Source organism: Ilyonectria robusta (genome assembly GCF_021365365.1).
Source record: "Ilyonectria robusta strain PMI_751 chromosome Unknown BGZ61scaffold_32, whole genome shotgun sequence".
In the NCBI taxonomy this organism is placed as follows: Eukaryota; Fungi; Ascomycota; class Sordariomycetes; order Hypocreales; family Nectriaceae; genus Ilyonectria; species Ilyonectria robusta.
In genome coordinates, this window is record NW_025764466.1 from 504,024 (window position 1) to 524,805 (window position 20,782).

General features: G+C 46.9%; 5 protein-coding genes and 1 pseudogene across 6 annotated transcripts; 2 read left to right on the forward strand and 4 right to left on the reverse strand.

Annotated features, from left to right (window-relative positions):
• Window positions 1-310: 310 nt before the first annotated feature.
• BGZ61DRAFT_462702 (uncharacterized protein) lies at window positions 311-2,733 on the forward strand. The gene is made up of 9 exons (XM_046247335.1): window positions 311-437; window positions 511-535; window positions 607-694; window positions 760-806; window positions 870-1,312; window positions 1,374-1,635; window positions 1,687-2,115; window positions 2,167-2,273; window positions 2,345-2,733. The coding sequence occupies exons 1-9, from the start codon at window positions 408-410 to the stop codon at window positions 2,540-2,542; spliced, it is 1,629 nt and encodes a 542-aa protein (XP_046097005.1). The 5' UTR covers window positions 311-407; the 3' UTR covers window positions 2,543-2,733.
• A 389-nt stretch (window positions 2,734-3,122) lies between these two features.
• BGZ61DRAFT_539196 (uncharacterized protein) lies at window positions 3,123-5,274 on the reverse strand (the record flags this gene model as incomplete). Its single annotated transcript, XM_046254763.1, has 2 exons — window positions 3,123-4,958; window positions 5,023-5,274. 2 exons carry the CDS (start codon window positions 5,272-5,274, stop codon window positions 3,123-3,125), a joined length of 2,088 nt encoding a protein of 695 aa, XP_046097006.1.
• Window positions 5,275-5,991: 717 nt separating this feature from the next.
• Window positions 5,992-7,704, forward strand: BGZ61DRAFT_367536 (cytochrome P450; the record flags this gene model as incomplete). Its single annotated transcript, XM_046241795.1, has 3 exons — window positions 5,992-6,258; window positions 6,327-7,023; window positions 7,112-7,704. 3 exons carry the CDS (start codon window positions 5,992-5,994, stop codon window positions 7,702-7,704), a joined length of 1,557 nt encoding a protein of 518 aa, XP_046097007.1.
• Window positions 7,705-9,041: 1,337 nt separating this feature from the next.
• Window positions 9,042-9,510, reverse strand: BGZ61DRAFT_539198 (uncharacterized protein; the record flags this gene model as incomplete). Its single annotated transcript, XM_046254764.1, has 2 exons — window positions 9,042-9,213; window positions 9,263-9,510. The coding sequence occupies 2 exons, from the start codon at window positions 9,508-9,510 to the stop codon at window positions 9,042-9,044; spliced, it is 420 nt and encodes a 139-aa protein (XP_046097008.1).
• Window positions 9,511-17,293: 7,783 nt separating this feature from the next.
• Window positions 17,294-18,172, reverse strand: BGZ61DRAFT_562294 (uncharacterized protein; the record flags this gene model as incomplete). Its single annotated transcript, XM_046255845.1, has 1 exon — window positions 17,294-18,172. A coding segment is annotated over exon 1 (717 nt), but the record flags the coding sequence as incomplete, so codon positions are not given.
• A 1,277-nt stretch (window positions 18,173-19,449) lies between these two features.
• On the reverse strand, window positions 19,450-19,521 carry BGZ61DRAFT_t196 (annotated as a pseudogene). Its single transcript has one exon. The product of its transcript is annotated as a tRNA-OTHER (tRNA).
• Between the last annotated feature and the right edge of the window lie 1,261 nt (window positions 19,522-20,782).

The window sequence follows — 20,782 nt, forward strand, 5'->3', positions numbered from 1 at the left end:
AGCACTTTTTGAGACTCGCTTTGTTCTCATCCGTTCCTTATCCAATGGGAGACACCTTCGTTGGTTTTGGTAAGGCCATTCTCTTCTCCACAGAAGGATGGTATGTATCACATACTTTCAAAATGCCGTTAAAGTTACAAGCCAGGAAAGGTAGAGCCTTAGGCTGCTAGGCGGTAAGCCGAGGAATCTCGGCTTATCTCAAACGAGTTAATTCACGTGAGTGCGTTAGTGGCAAGCTCCACTGCTGTTGGCTGCCCCCCGCTCTCCACATAAGCATAAGAACCCCCCCGCATTCGCTGGATGCCGGTAGATAAAAAAATCCTCCAACTCCCATTCCCAACCATCGCCCGAGGATATGTACCTACCACATGCCCTCCAAAAGTTGTTGATAATAGCCCTTGCGGACCATGAATGATCGACAAGATCGATCCTGCAAGGCAAGTCTGTCCGAACCTCCGCTCTACGAACCTCCAGAACTGAAGAACTGGCACTAATTCCCGAGTTCCACAGTTGTGCAAAGAACGTCACTTAAAGTGTAAGGTTTAGATCAGAATCCGCTTTTGCTGCAGGCTCGAGACTATTGGCAATTTGACTGACTCAACTTAGGCTCGGCGGAGTCTCCCTGCGTGAACTGCAAAAGGGTCGGGGCCAAGTGCTCCCGGGCCAAGCTGGTCCAATTCAGACCATGTAAATCGTAAGGGGCTTCCATTTCCGCTTGTCAAGCATGGGCATTTCTTGCTAAGCAAAATCGGTTCCAAGACTGAGGTTTCCCAAGAACCAAAAATGGGTGAGCATGCCAGGTCAAGGTAAGTTTTAAGACCTTTGACAGATGTCGCAAGAAAATCTCGCTGATTATTATGAACATTGAGTGTCATTCGCATCCGAAATCGATTTTGGGAAATATTACGATATTTCGGCTTTGCCGGCGCTGGTTGAGGATCAACTTCAGCCACTAACCGAAATTTCTACCACTGTCGTCACTGCAGAGAGCAGCTCATTTTCAAATGCGCCTGAATCAGAACATTGCCATCCGTCGGACTACTCCCCAGTTACCCCAGATGATGCAGCAATGCCGGGAAGTGACTCTGGGTATAGGCGCTCCCAAAGTCTGGCGAGTCCTTGTACGCCTGTTCGGCAATATTGCTCAACCACGTGTAACCTCGAAGACGGGCTGAGCTTCTCGGCAGTCCGTGAAGAAAGATTCACCCATTCTCCGTCGGCTCACCAGAACACATTGTCAACTAGCTTATTCCCCCTGAATGCTACCGATACAAGGCTGGTTGGATATTTTTTCCAAACATTAGCTCGCTGGGTAATTATCTTGTCCCCGATATAATGGCTCCACCACCAGTGTTTAACATCCGGTTTTAAAGTACGACATCTTAGACTTGCATAGATGGTTCACACTTGGGGTATCCCGTTTGCTCCCACATTCTGAACCGCTTCTATACGCCATACTGTCCGTGTCGTCACGACATTTGAGCATCCTCAAAGAATACGATCCCATAGCTTCCGATGAGTATCACCAAAAGTGTCTCGAGCTTATTATACCATGCCTTTCTGAGAAAAATGTTGTGCTTGACGACGGCATTCTCGCAGCCACTGTTATTCTTCGATTGCGGTCTGAGTTTGAAGGTTAGCATATCCTTATGACTACATCTTTCACAACGCATAACCGATCAGCAGCGCTTTTAACAGGTACAGATAATCACTGTCATGTGCTAGGCACTGAAGGGCTGCTACACCGGTATGAGGGAAATGGTCCCCTCTCTAATTTTCAAAAGGCCGTAGCCTGGGTTGGATTACGGCAGGCGATTGTTATTGCATTTATGGGTCAACATAGCGTAAGATTCCCACTGCATCATTTCTTGGAAGATTGGGACGAGTTCCCCGGGGAAAATGCAGAATGGGGAAATTTCATGGTCTACCACTTAGCCGATGTCTTAAACCATTGCTGTGGACAGAAGGCATTCAGTCTCAACGACTACGACCGGCTCGAGGCTCGGGGAGAGAGATGGCTGCGCCAGAGACCCTCTTTCTTTTTGCCAATACGCTACGAAGGAACCGGGCCTAGTAGACGATTTCCTATATCGGAGTATCTATGCGATGTTCCTGGTAGGTTGATTCGTTAAGCCCTTTTCTTGTTCCAGGCTGATTTTTCTTTAGCTTCAGCGATACAACACTACAACTTGGCCAGAATTCTCTTGTCACACTATCACCCAGCGAAGCGCCGGCTAGGCCCTGGTTCTCAAGTTCTCAATGCAGGCTCAGATGTAAGTTACTAACTAAAAGCAATTCGTTCCAATGCGACATTTTTACTGGGAGTTTTTAACGCTGGTTCTAGGTAATACTCGAAAATACAATAAGAGATCTCTGTGGCGTTGGTCTCTCAAATTCGGACTGCGTTTGCGCCATTGCACTTGCTTCCATGGGTATCGAGATGTGTCGCGATCGCTTTAGTGATCCTGAAGACCAGGAAACATTTACGGATATCCTGGCCCTCGCACGGCGGAAACATGCATGGCAAGTGCGGCCAATGTAAAGAGTTGTTGTTTTGGTGTATGAATTGAGGGTGGGATTAACCCTTTTGGGAGCGAATGTTTAGATGAGCAGACGAGTTAATCAACGCGTTGTCATGGGATGTAACACAAAAGTTCATCGGTTAAGATGGCAGTAACGTATAGTTTTACTTACCCTTATATGTCTAGGAAGTGGAAAGTAAAAGAAAGTTCCTTGAGAAATTGTACTTTGAAGATTCGTACATCTGGTTAAAGATAGAGGTCTAGTATGTAAAAATACAGTAATAGTAAGATGATCACTCATGGGCCTTGTCCATAAGTTGCGTCGCAGTTATATGTTCTATGGCAGGCAGGAAGTGACTTATCGGATTGTCACCGATTCTGTCAAGTCTCATGATAGCTGTAATCAAAGCGGCAGAGGTAATTAGATAAAAAAAAGTTAATCATGTAAATAATTTCTCATACTCATATCGAAGCTCCTCAGATAGGATAACCGCGTCTTAAATCTTTTGGTTTCTATTTATATTGAAGCAAAAAGACCTAGCTTGTATATCAACCGAAAGCAAAATCTCGCGGTATGAGTACACCGTTAGGTGCTTCACGCTAACCCCAAACGTCCTCTTGCCACCGCTTGGTTCTCCTCTTCATTGCTTCAAAATTGGTGAACTCGGAGTTTGTCCACTGCTGCCTGCGACAGAGGATGTCGCGCAAAACCTTTTGTACGTCCTGGGACATCTTCAATGAACCACAAATATAAATGTTAGCATCCTCGTCAACGAGGAGTTGCCCTAAAAGCTCATGTTTCCTTTTGATCTTGTCCTGGATGTAGCCTCTGTCTGTGCCGGCCCGCGAATACGAGATGATGATCCGCAGCCGTCCGCACAGGGTCTTCTCAGCGGCCTGGAATTCTTCCTTGTAGAGTTGTTCTTCTGGGGCCCTGCAACCAAAGAAGAGAACCATCGACCCGATTTCCTTGCCGAGCTCGAATTGCTTGACAATATGCTGGATAAAACCTCTGAACGGAGCGATTCCAGATCCGGTAGCCACCATAACCATGGGTTGAGACGGAGAGACGGGTGCTCTAAACTTGGATTTACGGAAGTGACAATATGCCGTCCGAAGTGCATCGCTAGGCATCCCCACCCCGGAAGGGCCCTTTGGCGAATTCAGCATGCTAAGTAGGTAATACGACGTCAAGCCATGGATAATTTCGTTTGGGCTGTCTAGCTGAAGCGTAGTAACGCTCACAGTCAGAGATACCAGACGAGGTTGAACAGTAGACGCTGAAGCGATCGAGTAATATCGGGGCTTTAGTGCAGGGACTCGCTCGAGAAGGAATGAAAGAGGGATTTTCCAAGGACAGTCAGGAGATGCGTGGTGTAGAATGGAAGCCAAGGTGACCTTTTTCGACGCACGATGCCGTGTATAGGTCTCCTTGTCCCGTGATATTGACCGCAAGGCTGATTTCGCCGCATCGGAGGGTGCAAACTGTTCCAAGTCTCGGATAACCTCTCGTGAGACAGGCGCGGCGATCTCCATGCGTCTTTTGAGTGATGCGTGGATGGAAGTCGAGCCCCAGGTAGGATTCCAGGAACCCGTCGCCTGGCCAACGATATTCAGCCGCTTTTTCATGTCGGTCTGAGGGATCCCCAGCGCAACACGCAGAGACTCTACCTCGTCGTCTGTATTCTCGGGCCAGACGGCAATGTGGTCACCTGTGTTGTATTTTAACTCCACGTGCCGCGATATATCAATATCTATGTGGATTGACATGCGGTCGCGGGACTCCGTCAACATTCGGATATTTTTGACAGGCAAACAGTTGATGGATGACACCGGGGTCAATCGTGTAGCTTTCTGGACCTCACTCCCATGGAGAGGCATGTACCATTCGTCATCCGTTGTTGACTCGTCGAGGAATTCGATCTTTAAAGCTGGCGTGTAAGGTCGAGCTTGCTCCGCAATGTTGAGTTTTTCCACAAACACTGTGAAAAGATCCGTTGACCAGTTAAAGAAATCTTCATCTACCATTCCGAAAGCGTCGTCGGCAAGGCAGAGGTCAAGGATTGGCTGGGCGCCAAACTTGAGCAGAGCCTCGTTGGCCTGTTTGGCAAACTGGTTGTAGGACAGGTACTTGCTGCTTCCCAGCCCTAACATGGCAAATCTCATGCCTTCCAGGCAGTTTTGAGGCGGAGAAGATGTGAGCCAATCGGAGAAAGCAAAAGCATTGTCCGGGGGGTCGCCTTCGCCGAAAGTCGACAGAACAAAGATGACCAGTGTCTGGCGTTCGATCATAGCAATAGAGCTACTATCGTAGTCTGACAGGTTTACGACGAGGACTTGCTTCGAAAAGCGCCGATCAATTACTTGGCCAAGGTGATAGGCCAAGCGCTGTGCCGTTCCCGACTGAGATCCGAAGAAGATGACGACGTCTTTGCCCTGGAATCCTTTTATGAGCCAAGGTGTGCAAATCGCATTTTGGTAGGGATGAGGGACTACTCACTGATTCGCTCAAGACTCGAGCGATATTGGTCTCTGCAACGGCCTTCTTGGAATCTAGATGCACTTGAGGCCTTTCAAACCAAAGATGGAAGTGTGGACCTTTGCCATTGATCCGAGCTCGTGCGACGTAGACAGTGACGAGCAAAGCAAGAAAGGTCGCGACGACATCGTCCCATTGAGAATTTCTCTGGAGCTGACGCCAGACCGGCTTTACGGCCAGGATCGCGTTGTGAATGGGGATAGATTCCGCCATGAATAATAAACTGGGGCGGGGTTGACGGGGTTGAAGGGTGTTCGCTATCACCTTGGTCGAGTTTCACGGCGACGATTACACGCTTATATGTGTTCATCAGATCAACCGAGCCTCAGTCTCGTATCGATAAGTGGCAAGTTGGCCGAGTTTCCTGTTCCTGGGGAGTTTCCTCAAGTAGACAGACTTTCAAGTCGGGAGTCACCCAATGGGGAAAATTACTCCAGAGAGCGAGAAATGAGCCTACAGGCCCCATAATTTCTAGTGTTGCTGTTGAAATCTGCAAAATAGGAGCCCCATGCAGATTGCTGGGATTATCATGCGTTATAGCCACCAACAGTTGCAGTCTCACCCATGGGTTCGAATGGGGAAATATGCTGCATTTGTGCGTGCCCTCAGGCAGTACAGTCTTTGCTCTCTTTCAGTTTTGAAGCCCGATTGGTGGATCTGAGGGTCTCTGCTTTGCTCGCCTTGGAGGAAGGGGGGGATTGCGGGGAAGATCAGGCGGAGCATCGATGAGGGTAGAGGGGAGTGGGCCATGCCCATTTTCCAGTCCAGAGTAGCCACGGATGCTTGAGATCTGCTAGATGACTGGTATTCCCAAACATAAATAGTGCTAGGCCACGTAGGCATCGTCAAGTTCACTCAGTCAATTCTCTTGACCTTTGGTCGAAGTAGACCTCCCTCTTATCATTTTCCATTGCATGTATCAAATCAATCATGTATGGCCTTATTGCATTCATGGTGGTTTTCATTGCCATCATCGGTCGGCTCCTAGTCTGGCCAGTTGTCAAGTACTTTCTTGACCCAAAGGGTCTTCGCAAGTATCCTGGCATGACACCGCTATCGGGTATCAGCAACATTCCCTTCATGATCAAGGCTTCGGGGGGGTACAGATGTGGACGATTGGCAGAACTGCACAAGATTCATCCAGTAATCCGCACAGGGCCAAACTCACTCTCCTACGGGCACCTGCATGCGATAAAGGTACGGTCAGGATCTGAAGAAAAAAAAATCTTTTTTAATACATTGCATTATCTAACTTGATGCTACAGGATATCTACGGACACGGAACCAAATGCTTCAAGGACGATTTCTACGACGTCTTATCCGGCACACATTTCAATGTTGCCGACGTCGTCGACAAGCATGAGCACCAGCGAAAGCGTAAGGTTCTTTCTGCCGCGTACGCCATCAAGAACCTTGAGAGCTGGGAGTTCAAGGTTGTTGACAAGGTGGAACGCCTCATCAAGCAATTCGATGCTCGTTGCACTCTGCCTCTGAAGGCGGGCACAATGCCCATACCGGAGGAGCTGAACGTCGAGTTCAGGGCATGGGCCAACTTCTTTACCATGGAAGCCATTGTGGATATTGGCATGAGCAATATTCTAGGCTTCCTAGATCGAGGAGATGATGACACCAAAGCAGAGGGCCTGGACGGCAAAATTCAAACTGCTCATTACCGCGAAGCTATTCATTCCAACTTGACAGCCCAGTCTCACCTCGTCTGGTCCTATGACTGGTTTGAGATACTTCAAAAGTTTGCCGCCATCTTCTCACCAAAGTATCGAAAACTCTTTCGCACGGGTAAAAGCTTTGATGGCATTGTGATGCATCAGACCCGTGAGCGACTACGTCGTTACCAGGATGGAGAGAAACTCGATGATTTCTTCCAAGCTTTGATGGAAAGCAAGGATGGAACACCAAACCATCTTCCATTTGGCGAGATCTTCGCCGAAATGAGCGTCATGTGTAAGATTGCGACCCTTGTCCCCTTTTCTAGTCGGAGAATAATAGAGATCTGTGGGGGGAAAAGACATACTAATATCGCCCTCATCAGTAAACGCTGGGTCCGTCACCACCGCCATCGCCATCACAAACGTCATCTACCTTCTCCTGCGTCATCCGGATGCTCTTGAAAAGCTCAGGAACGAAATTGATAGCGTGGTAGATGAGGACGAAGTCGTGATCCCATTTGACAAGCTTAGAGACCTACCTTACCTTCGTGCTTGCTTGGACGAAAGTCTTCGCCTCTTCCCTCCTACAACATTTGGGCTGCCTAGAAAGACACCACCGGAAGGTTGTACTATATTGGGTGAGTTTGTCCCAGGAAACACATCTGTTTCCATATCATCGTACGTCGCCCACCGAGATGAACGAGTGTTCCCTGATGCAGAAGCGTTCATCCCGGAGCGGTGGCTTGGGGAGGAGGGCAAGAAGCTACAGCCATACTTCATTACCTTTAGTGCGGGTGCCAGAGGCTGTATTGGACGCAATATCAGCTACCTAGAACAAACTGTTCTGGTAGCATCGCTGGTTCGTCGCTATGAGATGGCGTTACCTTCACCGGACTGGAGGCTGGAAAGGGTTGAACACTTTAACCTAGTGCCCGAGGGTATGCCCATGAAGATCTGGCGACGAACAGGGTTCTAAGGGGTAGGGATACCTAGCTTATTAATTACTCTGTTGAAGCTTCTATAAACCTGTAACAGGCAATTTGATTGTAAGGTTATATCTAAAATTCGAATTATATGTCTTTGACTGCATCTTTAGTGGTATGGTGATGGTCTGTACTCTACGACCTTGGATTAACTACCCTCTTCGATCAATATCAGATTTAATAGCGGCTATGTTCATTAATACACCTCATTTCCCCACATGCTTGGCCTTCGATCGACTTAGCCATTGCTCCTTACCGTGCACGGCACAAACTTTTCGCCTCTAAAATAGACTTTTGAAGTTACCCTCGGTTTCCCTTGGGTAAGATGTTTCCGGCACACTCTTAAGCCCGTGTCACCAATGTTCAACCATGACCTATGTAACTACTATGTTAGGGCAATGTCTGGGTATCCTTGGGTGGATAACTGAAAGCTGAGATACCGTAGACAAAACCAAGCGACGGTAACCATGCTACCTGCTGCATGATGTCTGCATGTCACGAGCTTGCTTTTAGTCAATCTTCTGTTGCCGAAAACTACCTTAGGCTGTTGAGGTGTGCGTCAGGTGGATGTTACTATGTCGGGTTAATTGGCATTCTGGCGTCTCGGAGGTAAAATCCTTTCTCTGAGTGCAGTTACCCTCTCGGAGGTCTCTCGGGGTCCATGTCCTGTCTCGGAATCCATGTCCTATTTCAGACCGCTAAATCGTAGTGGTGTCCACCGAAGGAGGAAATTTGCCCCATTAGGAGCGAGGCTGCTTAGCGTCCCCAGAAAAGGTCCAAAGTCATACCCCCACAGGTCGCTATCGCTGGAGTCATCAAGCCTTTCGTATTCAAACGTCTCTCCTTCCTCAACGAATACGCACTGGAACGATGCATCGACGTTGCTACCGCTCTCAAGGAATCTCATGAGTGTGTGACTAGTCTCCGAGGCGTGCCGAGCATGTTCCCCCCAGCAGAGGGAAGCGTATTGGTAGAGCGGGTATTCCCGTTGCCGCTTGTCGTATTCGCTCTGTGTGTAGCAGGGGCCCCTGTAGGTGAACTCATTAAATAAGAGGTACGTAGCGCAAGTAGAGGCAAGGCAGGACTGAGCGTCCGGAAACCAACGGCTACAGGTCTTTTCAAAGTACTGCTACGTTGTGTAGTGTACTAAATGCACTATGCTGCTATTCTCATCGATAATAACCAGGCCTGCGCATATTGAGATAAGATCTTCCACTAGGTAGAGGTTCTTGAAGTTAAATTTTATCTATCTGATGACTACTACAATAGCATTCTCCAGTTTGAGTATACTTAATAGCCTCTTTGTACATGTAATCCACGAGATAACTTGCTAAGCAACCTCGACCTCGTCTGCAAGCTGTCCTTCGATTTGTTCTATAGCATCCTTGAAGGCGCGGTAATATGCCTCCGATCCGGCCGGAAGTCCTTTTAATGCAGTGCGCACTGCCGTAGCGGATTTCTTCCCTCTTAGGGAGTCAAAATGAAGCTGTGCGAGAAGAAACCTGGAGGTCGAGTGAGCACGATACATCAAGAGTACGAGGAGCCACGTACATGCCGTCGGCGGCCTGGAGGATGCCGTTCTTTATCTCGTCTTGTAGCCCGGGCGTACGGCCTACGCATTTCGGCAGCTCCGAGGCGCGGCCGCCCAAGTAGACGCGAATATCTTCGTCACTCGCCCGAATTTCTAAAGTGGCGCTTCCGTCAAACTTCTGAATAATTTCCGGGACAGCTGCGGTCTTGGGACAGCTGCGGTCTTGGGACAGCTGCGGTCTTGGGACAGCTTTGGTCCTGGGACGCATTTGGACGATGGCAAGAAGTGGACGAAAAGACTGGCTTTCCTCGGAAGCAGTACATACCTTCGGGGGCAAGCATGGCTGGGCTTACAGAATCATGAGTGGGTCTCCTTTGCGGAATCGTTCTGTAAAAACACATTGTTCCTGCATAAGGTCGAGGGCCGCATCCAATAACATAATGTGTGAAAGATGAGTATGCTTTTGTTCCAGAACGCTCGACTTCAACTATGCAATTACGTCGGGTTTGCTGCCGCTGTCGCTAGTAGCTGAAAAGAGGACAGCAAGAGGGGCAAGAGGTTGCTATTAAAAGACGAAATAGCGAGTCAAGTCGGTCCCCTATTTTCCGGTGCAGTCACACCAGTGAGTGCCCGCTAAGTGTAGGCCTACGCTACCAAAAAGTATGCAAGCCATGGAGTCCCCAGTTGTTCAAGCGCCTTTCCTTCTCTCAAACCATAAAATAAAATACCAGTTATGTCTGCGGAAAACATGAGCGTAAGCCACATTGATGATACACCTTGTGTCTCCGGAGTCTCCCTCAATTATTGGTATTACAGATACAGTGGCTCTCCTTAGTCGCATGATCATCTGCACGGCTGAATTTTTTAAAGTCCTCCTTAGAGAATCGACTCGGCGATCGCGACGCTCGGGGCTGCTCAACTTACACACTGACTGACCACCCTGACCACTGAAATCCCTTACGCAGTGTTGAGATCCCCTTACACACTGACCCGCGCCTACCCCCAGAGCACTCTACAGCACCCACTGCCCATACCACCCTGTAGCACCCACATCCCCACAGTTTCGACCACGGCTTCTACCACAGCTTCTTCCACGGCTTCTACCACGGCTTCTACCACGGTTTCTGTCGTAGTTTCCACCGTGGTAGAGACCGCGATCCTGTTATCTGGAGCTGTTTCCTGAGACTAGAACTTGTGTAGCTTCCGGTTCCTGCTTTGTGTGAAACGATCCTGCCTATTGGCGCTTAGTAGTAATTGTAGCCCTCCTATAGGTGCGGATTGGCTGTCGCTAAGAAAGCCACTACCGCTCTGAGGATGCTAAGAAATCTACGATAGAAGGCCGTCTGTCTAGTAGCTATATAGGACCTTTCAGTCTTGTGCCTTCTGTTTCCTATCTGTATGTGTGGGTAATTTACTTATATATAAGTTTATAGCTCTGTTTTCTGGGAATGGTTCTATCCTCAGCACTTACTAGTAAACTTAATATATTCTATTTCCTGCTTTCTGGGTTCTATCTATTGGCGCTTATTAGTAATTGCTGCCTACTATAGCTATAGATTACTAGTACTTAGCTATTATATTACTAGTAAACCTCCTAAAGAAAGCTTCTTTAGTAAAGCTATTTATATTAACTAGTAAATAATTAGCAGGTAAGTGGAATTTTGTTAGTTATTCTAGCCTTTATCTAGTTAATACCTGGAAGTTTACTAGTTAATATAGTCTTTATACTAGGAAATTTACTAATTAATATAAACTTTATCTAATACTCCCCTAATATATATTATATCTAGACTTAACCTATATTATTAATAGATCTTATTTATATTCTCAGGCTCGGGAAGCTTATTACCGTTGGAATACTTATAGCCAGGGGGAAGATATTATGATCAACTAAATATTGCTAAAAGTTGCGATTATGCAGTCCTCTGCTCCTCGTTATCGTCATATTCGGCGTCGTTATAGTCTTCGCTAGGGATTACAAGACCCATTTATAGCAGCCCAGGCTCGATTAGCTAGAGCTTATCTCAGAATTAATTAACTAGTAATACTTAATCGGGTCAGTATGGGAAATGTAGAAGATTCGGAAGCCTCTGTACCCCTCTTAGGTCTTTTAAGTTAGGACCACCGTGCCTAGCGAAATGCCTGAGTTGCGCCTAATCTGCTGGCGAGCTTTGTTGGACCAACTCCTTTGCTGGAAGAGGACGGGCGTTTCGTCGCGCGGCACCGGCGCGTCGCGTACGGGGGCAGCGATATCGATGCTCGGGATGTAGAATGGGGTTCTGCGGCGTTTCGGCGGTCGAGCTCTCGCAGCGCGCCTTTTATCAACACGAGTTGGGAGAGGTTATCCTAATAGTGTGGGGGAGGACGTGAAGGATGGTCGCGCTTGCGTTTCTTCGAAACGTGTTGGGTATCTTCACTGATAGCTCGCTTGACCCTTGTCGCTTCTGTGGGCTTCTACGCTTTGTCGAGGAGAACGGAAGATCGTGTAGCACGAGCATCCTCAGTGGTTTTGGAATGGTCAACGGGTAGGTGCAGGAGCTAATTACTTATGTCTGTGTCCAAAGGGCGACGCTCATGCAGTCGGAGCCATCAGAGTGGAGATGTTATTGATAAGCCTTCCCCTCCTTGACGACCTGAATGATACCGGGTAAACTGTGGGCCAGTCGCCGACGGTCCGGACGAGTCATTTTTAGAACCCCGCACGAGCAAATCAGTGGCCACAGTTACCCACTCAAGGCAGACTGGTGAGAACCCCAGTCCGCTGGCCACCCTGGTGACATTTGTAGATGCGTAACTACGCACGCAACTCAAAATTTTGCACGCTTAAATAGCCCAGGCGTATGGCACTTTGCGACGAAGAGAGGGCGCAGATCCGTGGGGAAGCTAGTGCTTTGTTTCTGTGCATTCTGTGCAGTAGTTGCTAACGGATGGTCTAGTATACACATAATTTATTTACGCCCGGCGACTGAGCCGAAAAGGCACCTATCACTAACGTACAAGTACATTTCCAAGTAGGAAAAGTGGCCTTCGGAGCGGAAGATCTTCTCCGCCGGTAAACCCGACAGAAAACATTCCACCACCCATGGATCCCGGGCTCGAACACAAGTATTGACAGTAATTGTCGGAAAGCTAGCGTGGCACTTGGATGACTTGATTGTGTGTGTATTGTCTGTGTGTATCTGGGAGGTCTCCCGGCCGTGACTGCGTATGTGTTGCAATCACCACTAAAAGTGGGGGCCTGAGGTATCTGCACTAATAGGCAGTCTCAACCCTGGAGGTTACTACGTGACCGCCCGATTAGGTGCTTTGTATATAATCCAATCTAACAATATATACCTCTAATTATAAAGCTCCTATAAATAATTACTTATTGATATAATTCTAGCAACAGAATGTAGTAGCTTTAACTAGCAGCCTAATAAGCTTTATTATTAACTGTTAATATTCTTTAATTATAAAATACTTCGAACACCCGTTAAGTTGCCAAGGCAAGGGGCTTAACGGCTGAATATCCAGCCCAAAGGGTAATACCGTATACCTGCAATTCAATTCTCATAGGGGGGATTTCTAGAACCCCCCCTTTCGCCTGCGGCGGCAACTAGCTGTTAAAACCGCGTCAAACCTGCAGTGGGGGAGTTGGCTGATAGTCAGGGGTTCCTCTACCGCTTCCTGAGAGGCCGAATCTAACTCTATACCATATATCGAACCTCCCCTTTCTATGTAGCTTATAGGAAGACGTCGTCTAGTCAAGGTAGAGTGGTGGATACGGTGGCTCGGTCAGCTGTTGAGCCTGACGGCGTTGTTGGTCAACGAGGCGCATCTTCATCCCTGCCTTATAGTTAGCGTAAACGCAGCACGTAGGAAACACAGGCACATGAACCTTCCGTGGGCGTGTGGTTATAGAGGCTCTGACGATCGAAAGGCGCCTCAAGGAGTAAGCCTTGCAGCGAGGTTACCCGTGAGACAGCAACATAGCTAATGCCGGCCTAGAAGTCGCATGTAGCGAGGTCAGTAACTATTTGATCCTTCGTTAGGCTCTGGCATTTGTGAACAGTGATAGCAAACGCCACGATCAGGGGAAACTGCGTGCGAGCGCAGGTCTCGTTGCCCACAAGGAAATCACGCGTGACTGGGAGGATGGGTAAGATTTTCCTGCCCTCGTTCGTTGTTAGATACGGCGGCCTGTCGTAGCTATCGAAATCCACCATAATAACCGCCGGGGGTTCTTCCCATAGGTTGGTGCCTGCATTCCAGGCAATATCGTATACAGTACCCTGGGCACCGTTAACTAGGCCAGCTGGCTGCCATAGGTTAGTCGTAAGCATCACTCTGGCGCCTTTAGCAACAGGGAACCTGTTAGATAGGTTGCCAGCGTTGTCGCTTGGCGCCTGCCCTGCGCCGTTGCCCCGATTCTTTGCCTCCACCTGTACTGCCGGGTCGTTGAGGTGCACCATATACTCGTAATTGTACTCGTTGACCCGGGCCTTTGTAGAATACACCCGCAAAGCAACCCTGAAGCTGTCAATCTCGCTCTGTATTAGCTTGGCCTATACCCGATTACTAAGGAGGTTCCATAACGGTATAGATAACTTAACTTCACGCAGTTCCTGCAATACCTAACGGAACTGGGCCTAATCATCACCAGTTTGGCGCTGTACAGTAGTCAAGAAGATGGTGCGGTCAAATAACCAGTAGGCCACCTGCCCTCTCCTTTCCAGCGGAGACAGGCTGGTGCTAGTCGAATACAGCGGCTTTTGCCGGACGGGTAGTAACTAGAAGAAATCGCCTACCAGCAAGACACTCACGCCACCAAAGAACTCAAGGCTACGCTGTGGAAAGGCCTGCCGCAGGCGGGAATCGATCCGCGCTAGCTGCTCAAGCCCTAGCATGCTCTTTTCATCGATAACGAGGTATTTAACGTGCCGTAGGCGGGACTGAAGGGCAGCCGCGTCGGCTGGGGGAAGGTCGGTAAAAGTACCACCTACTGGGAGACGTAGCAACAAATAAATAGTGCTGCCTTGTATCTGGTTACTCGCAACACCTATTGGCGCTACGCGGCAAATAGAACTAGGATTCAGTAGGGCAGCCGCCTGAAGATGGGAGGATAGCACCTTAATAAGGAAGGACTTGCCTGTACCACCACCGCCGTCAACATAGAGAAGGATTTGAGTAAGACTTTGCGCCTGGAAGTGGCCCATGAAGGTGTCGTACACAAGCCGTTGTTGTGGGTTCAGCTGATCACGCCAGTGAGGGCCAAGGACCTCCACATCGTTGGCTACAGGGTGGCTAGCGATAAGGTCTTTCCAGTAGCCGTCTCGAAGTTCCGGATAAGTACCTACATGCCGTGTCCAGTCGTAATTAACATCGATATCGCGGCGGCCGAGTAGGTCAAGACCTTCCTGGGTAAGGGGGTTGTCAGGTAAAAGGGCGGCGAGGCAAATCCAGTCTTCGTCATCAAATTCTTCCTCCACAGGCAGAGCCTCGTATTGATCCTCTTGAGGCTGTAATCAAGCCTCTTTTGGCCAGCTGTAATGGTTATTACCATGACTGTGGTGTTGCCAACAATGCAAGAAAGCCTCAACGTAGGAACTGAAAAGTTAGCCGTCAAATGTCAGAAGCTTATCAACTCGGCGATGTAGGTAATTTAATGTGAGCTTTATACGGCAGTAATCTGGCCACTGTTGACCTTCTGGATCAGCATAATAGCAAGGGAAGTAAACTAATACACGAGGCCTGCCGTTAACATTTCCTAGCTGCCATTGCTTCCACTTGGAAGGGTCTCTAGAGCGGAAATTCCAGTATTTAAGGAAGGAAACATAGGTTAGGTCCTCTAGGGTTTCTAGGCGTTGACTGTACTTTTCATAGATATTGAGGGTCTCGTCAACCTCATCGCCGTCCATACGTAGGGAGTGGGAATGCCTGTCAGGATGACGGCAGTCAACATATAGGCAGGTTCGTGAGCCCTCCTGTAACGGCAGGCCGAGGAGCAAGTGGCAAACCTCCTGCTTTGAGTAATCCCGCTCAGCAACTAGCTGATTTAGGAGCTTTGACGTGAAGGAAATAAGGGGGTTATGGTCCTTGACCCGGGGCATCAGGGCTTTCCCAATCTGGGCAAAAGACTCACTTTTCTTTTCCGACTTAGAGCAGTATTTAGCTACGTAATCGATTACCTGCTGTAGGCTCGTGTAGGGGGAGATATCTGTATTGGCCAGCTACGCAATTGTAAGCAAGCGGTTATAGTGGTTAATCTGGCTATCATTCCGCTCGCCCCTAAAGCTCCAGTACTTAGAATGAGGAACCTTGTCTAGGGAGGCTAGTAGGCGTTGCCCGTGAGGAAATCCAAAGCGGCACTCGACCTACTTGGTATGTTTATTGAGCTGCATACAATAATTATTACAGCGGTGTCGTTGCACGCGGTTAACTACCATTGATAGAAACCCAACGGTAAGGGGCTGCTACAATAAATTGATGATTAGGGGGTTCCCTTCCCCAGGAGCCTATATTCGCTAAGGCTCTAGGTTAACTGCAAATACGTAATATCCCCAAATATAGGCGAATCATTCCCGGGACTGATCATTGTCAGGATCTAAGTCTGGGTGGCCACTTAACCAATATAGGCCATAGTGGTAACTAGACCCCCTGCCTTACCACTCGTAGCAACCCCAAAAGTCCATTAGGTTAAACTTCTGCTTCAGGACAATAGTCCTAAAGAACATATAACACTTATAGAAGTGGTAAGCAGCAATGTGGGCGTTGTCTCGCAGTAATTGCCGGGACAGGGCCATCCGCGGTGCCTCAAAAGCTGCTTTCCACTCTTGGAATCGAGGCATATGACGATATAGGGACTCCCAGTGGTAATCAGCCGCACTTGCAGTAACGAAAAGGCCAGGCCTGCCTAGATTGTGGGCATATGCCTCCAATTCCTTCCTTTGCTTATACCAATATGGCCGAGTGCCCTTAATTACGGCGGCTTGGCACGTGATCGACTGGATCAGGGCCTGAGCCTCTGGCTCGTCAGGCTTAGCCATCGCTTCCTCTAGGTCAGCGCGCGTAAGGGGTTGACGGCGGCCTTCGTGTTGCTTGACGAAGTAGTCGCTTCGCTTTCTGACCTGCGCACATAACAGCGTATTGAGGGCGACGAAAGGCCACGTCTTATGGCGGGCAAAACATCCATCTTGCCATCTCATCGCATGGGCAAGGTAGTCCTGGTACGTGATGCTCCGTAGGCGAGGCTCCACGAAGTCCGCCTTGCCGTCAGGGTAGAGAGTAGGGAACGCGAGCGTTAACAGCGGCTGGGAACGGTTGAATTCGTTGATAGGAGTCCTGCGAATGGAAGGTAGTGGCATGTGGTGTTGAGCCTGCGCGCTAGGTGGCATATGCTCAAGATCAGCCATACGCTCAGGGTCAGGGGTACCATTAAGGAATCGGGACTGCAGGGCGTTCAATTCGGTATCGGTAACCTGCAAATTCGGGATTGCTGATGCGTCGGCATCGCTAGGATCCTCTTCTACAGCCTCCTCAACGGGGCCTTGGGGGACCTCGCCGTCAGGTATGTCAGCCACTTGGCTAGCAATGGAAGCAACTATGCTGCTGTCAAGAGGAAGCCGTTGCAAGCGATCCTACCTCACGACGATATCGCGATAGCCCGGGTGGTGGCGCTGTAGGTAATGGAGCCAAATCAACAGGCATGAGCGGCGTACCCGGAAATCGCGAGCAAACTGCTGCTGGAAGCGAGGGTCGCCCTCCATATCAGGAGGCCGTAGGAGCACGATGTCTAGCTCTTCAGGTAGGGCTGGGAGCTCTTCAAATAGCCTACCAACATTACGAAGAAAGTGGACAACGTGACCGCGGTATTTATATTGAGAGCCACATACCTGTAGGACCTTCACGTGTACGTGAACCCTAGCAATCAGCATCTCCTCGACCATTGTTAGGTCAGGTAGATTACCGGGGACTTCCCCGAAGTCAAGGTTATTCGCAGCGCTAAAGAAGTAGGGCTCGTTAGGGGTTCTCTTCCTATCTCGACTAATGCAGCGGCTGCAGACTTTCACGCTATTTCGCTTCATATCGAACCAATGCTCCCGGCAGCGAATGCAACTATGCATCTTGTCGTCATTCAGGGCAGTATAGAACTCCCGCACAAGGGCCCGATCCTCCTCACTAAGGGCAGGCAAGTTAAGGTCCGCTGTTAAAGGTGGATCAACTATCTGATCAAACTGTCGCTCTTGAGGCTGTGGCCGTGACCGTGGGTTAAAGGTGCCTTGACGCGTATAGCAGCCGCGGCGATGACCCTGTGGCAGTAATGAAGGTGTGGTAGGGAACGATTCCTGTGGTATAGGCGTGCCTAGCACAACAGGAGCCGTTGGAAGAGTGCCTTGAGGAATAGGCGTTTGAGGAATAGGCGTTTGAGGAATAGGCGTGCCCAGAACTACTGTTGGCAGGCTAAGGGTAGCAGGGATAGGGGAAGGTCCCTCTACCGCGCTTGGGGTAGATGGCCCCAGCAGAGGTCTAGGCAGTCCCTGGAGTGCGGGCGCCAGGCCACGGAATAAAGCAGGCGTGGCAGGAGGTTGTGAGCCGTGCACAGACGCAGGCGTTGGCGCAGTCCGCCTTGGAGGCGTCAGGTTAGCTACAGAATCGGTCCTTTTCGTGGCTCTGCGTGGCGATAGCCTCAAGGTAATATTCCGCATGGCGGCAACGGCGGCTCGGGATTCGGCTACACGTTCCCTTCGGCGTGCCCTACAGCTAGCACAGTCTCCTATAAACTTCATAGGGTCCTTGACGCTTCGAAATTCGACTTCAGGCAGGTCTTACTTGCAGGTATAGCAGTTTCGAACTGCCTGGGGTATATCGTCCTCCATCTGGCCGTATATATATCCACCTCTTACCCACCTAGACTGCTAGATATCGCTCGGGCAAGGAGGCTTCGCGACAACTTACGTCCAGTACCATAGAGAGGTTGTCTTTGAGGTAGTTAGATCAGGTCTGAATGATCAGGGAGGAAACTGCACTGCTTCCCGGAGGCAGGGTAACCGGGGAATCTTGAGAGGTAGGCTGGCTGCGGAGGTAATATATCAACCTAGATACCGTTAGCAACCTGATGGGTTTGATAGATTCGACAGAAAAGGGAAGCAGCCGCCATATAGGTTAGTGGAAGGAGTAAGGGGCACGGGGGTTATTCAGTCAGGATCGTGCTTAGCAACCCAACAAATTGATTGCATGGAAGAAAAGAAGAACTGAAAGCTCTTGGAGAGTTTGCCAAGCTAGCTAGTTCTTATTACCTAGTCAACGCTCAGGGGGTGGTTTCTGGCGAGGCCTTCATTTGGTGGCGTTAACAGCCGACCAATTCGCGCACGAGTTGAGCAAGGCCAGGCCAATTAGCCAATCAGAGGAGGTTTTATGCTCAATTCTTTCTGACTGAGTAAAACGCCCTTCGGGCTGAATAAATAGATATTTAATTCTATATAATCTGGTTTAACTCTTTTATTATAATTATTATAATCTATATATAACTTAAGGGGTCTTAGAGTAGTTGAAACTGGTAGTAATATAGTACCTACAAATTTTATTCAGTTAGATATAAATTGCATAATTTACAATACCTTGCAATCCACACAGTATATAGACATTTATTTAGTACTTTTATAGATAGATAGCCTTACTAGCTATTAATATATTTAGCTATATTAAATCTACTATTTTACTATTATTAGACTGTAATTTATATTTATTTATTTATTTAGTATACGCTATTTTACCTTTATCAAGGCCTATAGAACTCCTACTACTTTATCGGATAGGGAAAAACCGTATGCCTAAACATTGGATGAAAACCCTACCCCTTCCTTCTATTTCTACCACTCTATGTACCCATAAGGTCACTGTAGAGCATACAATGCAACTTCGAGTCTGTAACTGGTAACAACACCTCAAGCTATTCCTCGCCATTAACACCTCAACCTTCTAGTCTTCCAACCTTCCTATTTTCTCTGGGTAGAGGGGGGGTTACCTATTTATAAGCGCAGGAATGCGCTGTAGTTAGCCTCTTATAGTGGGTTGGCCAGTCCACTTCCTAAAGGCAAGCTAGGGACCAATTAGCTTGCTACCTTAGGCCCGGTTAGCGAGTCGGATCCTCGGGTTCAATCCCTGTACAGGCTGACTTTTCTGCTAGGGGACGAGGCTAGCAGTCACAGCACAATTACAAGGATTGTGCCCTGGGCTGGATTCGAACCAACAACCTCTTGAAAAAGGTCCCAAGCTCTTAACCACTGAGCCCCAGGGTATTTATACTGTATTAATTAAATTAATATTAATTTAATAATTAAAAATTAAAATTAATTAAAAATTAATTAAAAATTAATTTACTTTAAAATTAACTTAATTTTAAAGCTAAATAACTTAGTATATAAAATATATTAAATAACAATTTTAATGCTATTTAAAAGCTAATTTTTTAAGCTATTTAATAGTATATTTATTATCTAAATATTATGGCTAAATTTAGAAAAATTACTTATAAAAAGCTTAGAATCTTTAAGCTATTTTTAACTTAAGATTCTAATTATTATATACTATAATATACTATTTTATACTATTATAATAGGCAGTTAGAGATACTTAAGCTAGCTAGTTGCTAGTGGGGATATCTCTAGAGTAGTCTAGATTAGGATAAAAGGGAGAAAAGAACCTATACTAGAGAACAAGATTGGTTTTCAGTTCTTTAGAAATTCAAGCTAGACATTAAAGAGGCCGGTAGGCCTCTAAATAGCTAGGGAGTCCTGCTTTTTCTTTGCCTTTAATTTTAAGAGATTTATTTGAGCCCTATTCTTACTATTACTATAATCTTTATCTAACTTCTATCTTTAACCTCCTTTAGATATTAAGCTGCTGTAGGCCTAATTAATGTCTTGCTAGTAAACTTTTCTACAACTAACTTAATATTTAATTTTATAAGATACTTTTCAACTAGGAGATATAAGCTTTAGATTATTCCAATCTTATATATATAATCTAGTGTAGCTTTAGGCTAATTAGCTAAGATGTTTATATAATAACTTTTTATATAAATCCTCTAGAGTAAGTTAATAAGTTAAATGTTATTTTTGTTTCTTTTTGCTGCTAAATTATTTATCTTTTATAAATTTTTTTTTTTTATATATTTTTATAAGAATACTTTTTTTATTATTATATTAATTTATTATTTTTATTTTACTACTTCATAATTTTTTAATATTAACTACTAATATAAAAACAGTAAAATATATTATTAATATTAAAAGAAAATAAGTTTTTTATTACTTTTAATTATATTTATTAAAGTTAATATTAAAGTATTTAAAATATAAATTCTCTAATAATAAAAAAGAGTATAAAAAGCTATATAAATATATTTAATACTTAAATTATTATTATATTAATAATTTAAAAACTTATAAACCTATTTTCTTATTTTATTTTTAATAATAAACTTAGTTTTATATTATTAAATAATCTTATATATAAAGTTAAATAAATATTTAATTTAAATATTAATATAAAAATAT

Coding starts and splice junctions, on each gene's coding strand:
- BGZ61DRAFT_462702 (XM_046247335.1), top strand. CDS start 408: ATGAATGATCGACAAGATCGATCCTGCAAG. Junction 695..759: donor CAATTCAGACCATGTAAATC/GTAAGGGGCTTC, acceptor ATCGGTTCCAAG/ACTGAGGTTTCCCAAGAACC. Junction 1,636..1,686: donor ATTGCGGTCTGAGTTTGAAG/GTTAGCATATCC, acceptor ACCGATCAGCAG/CGCTTTTAACAGGTACAGAT.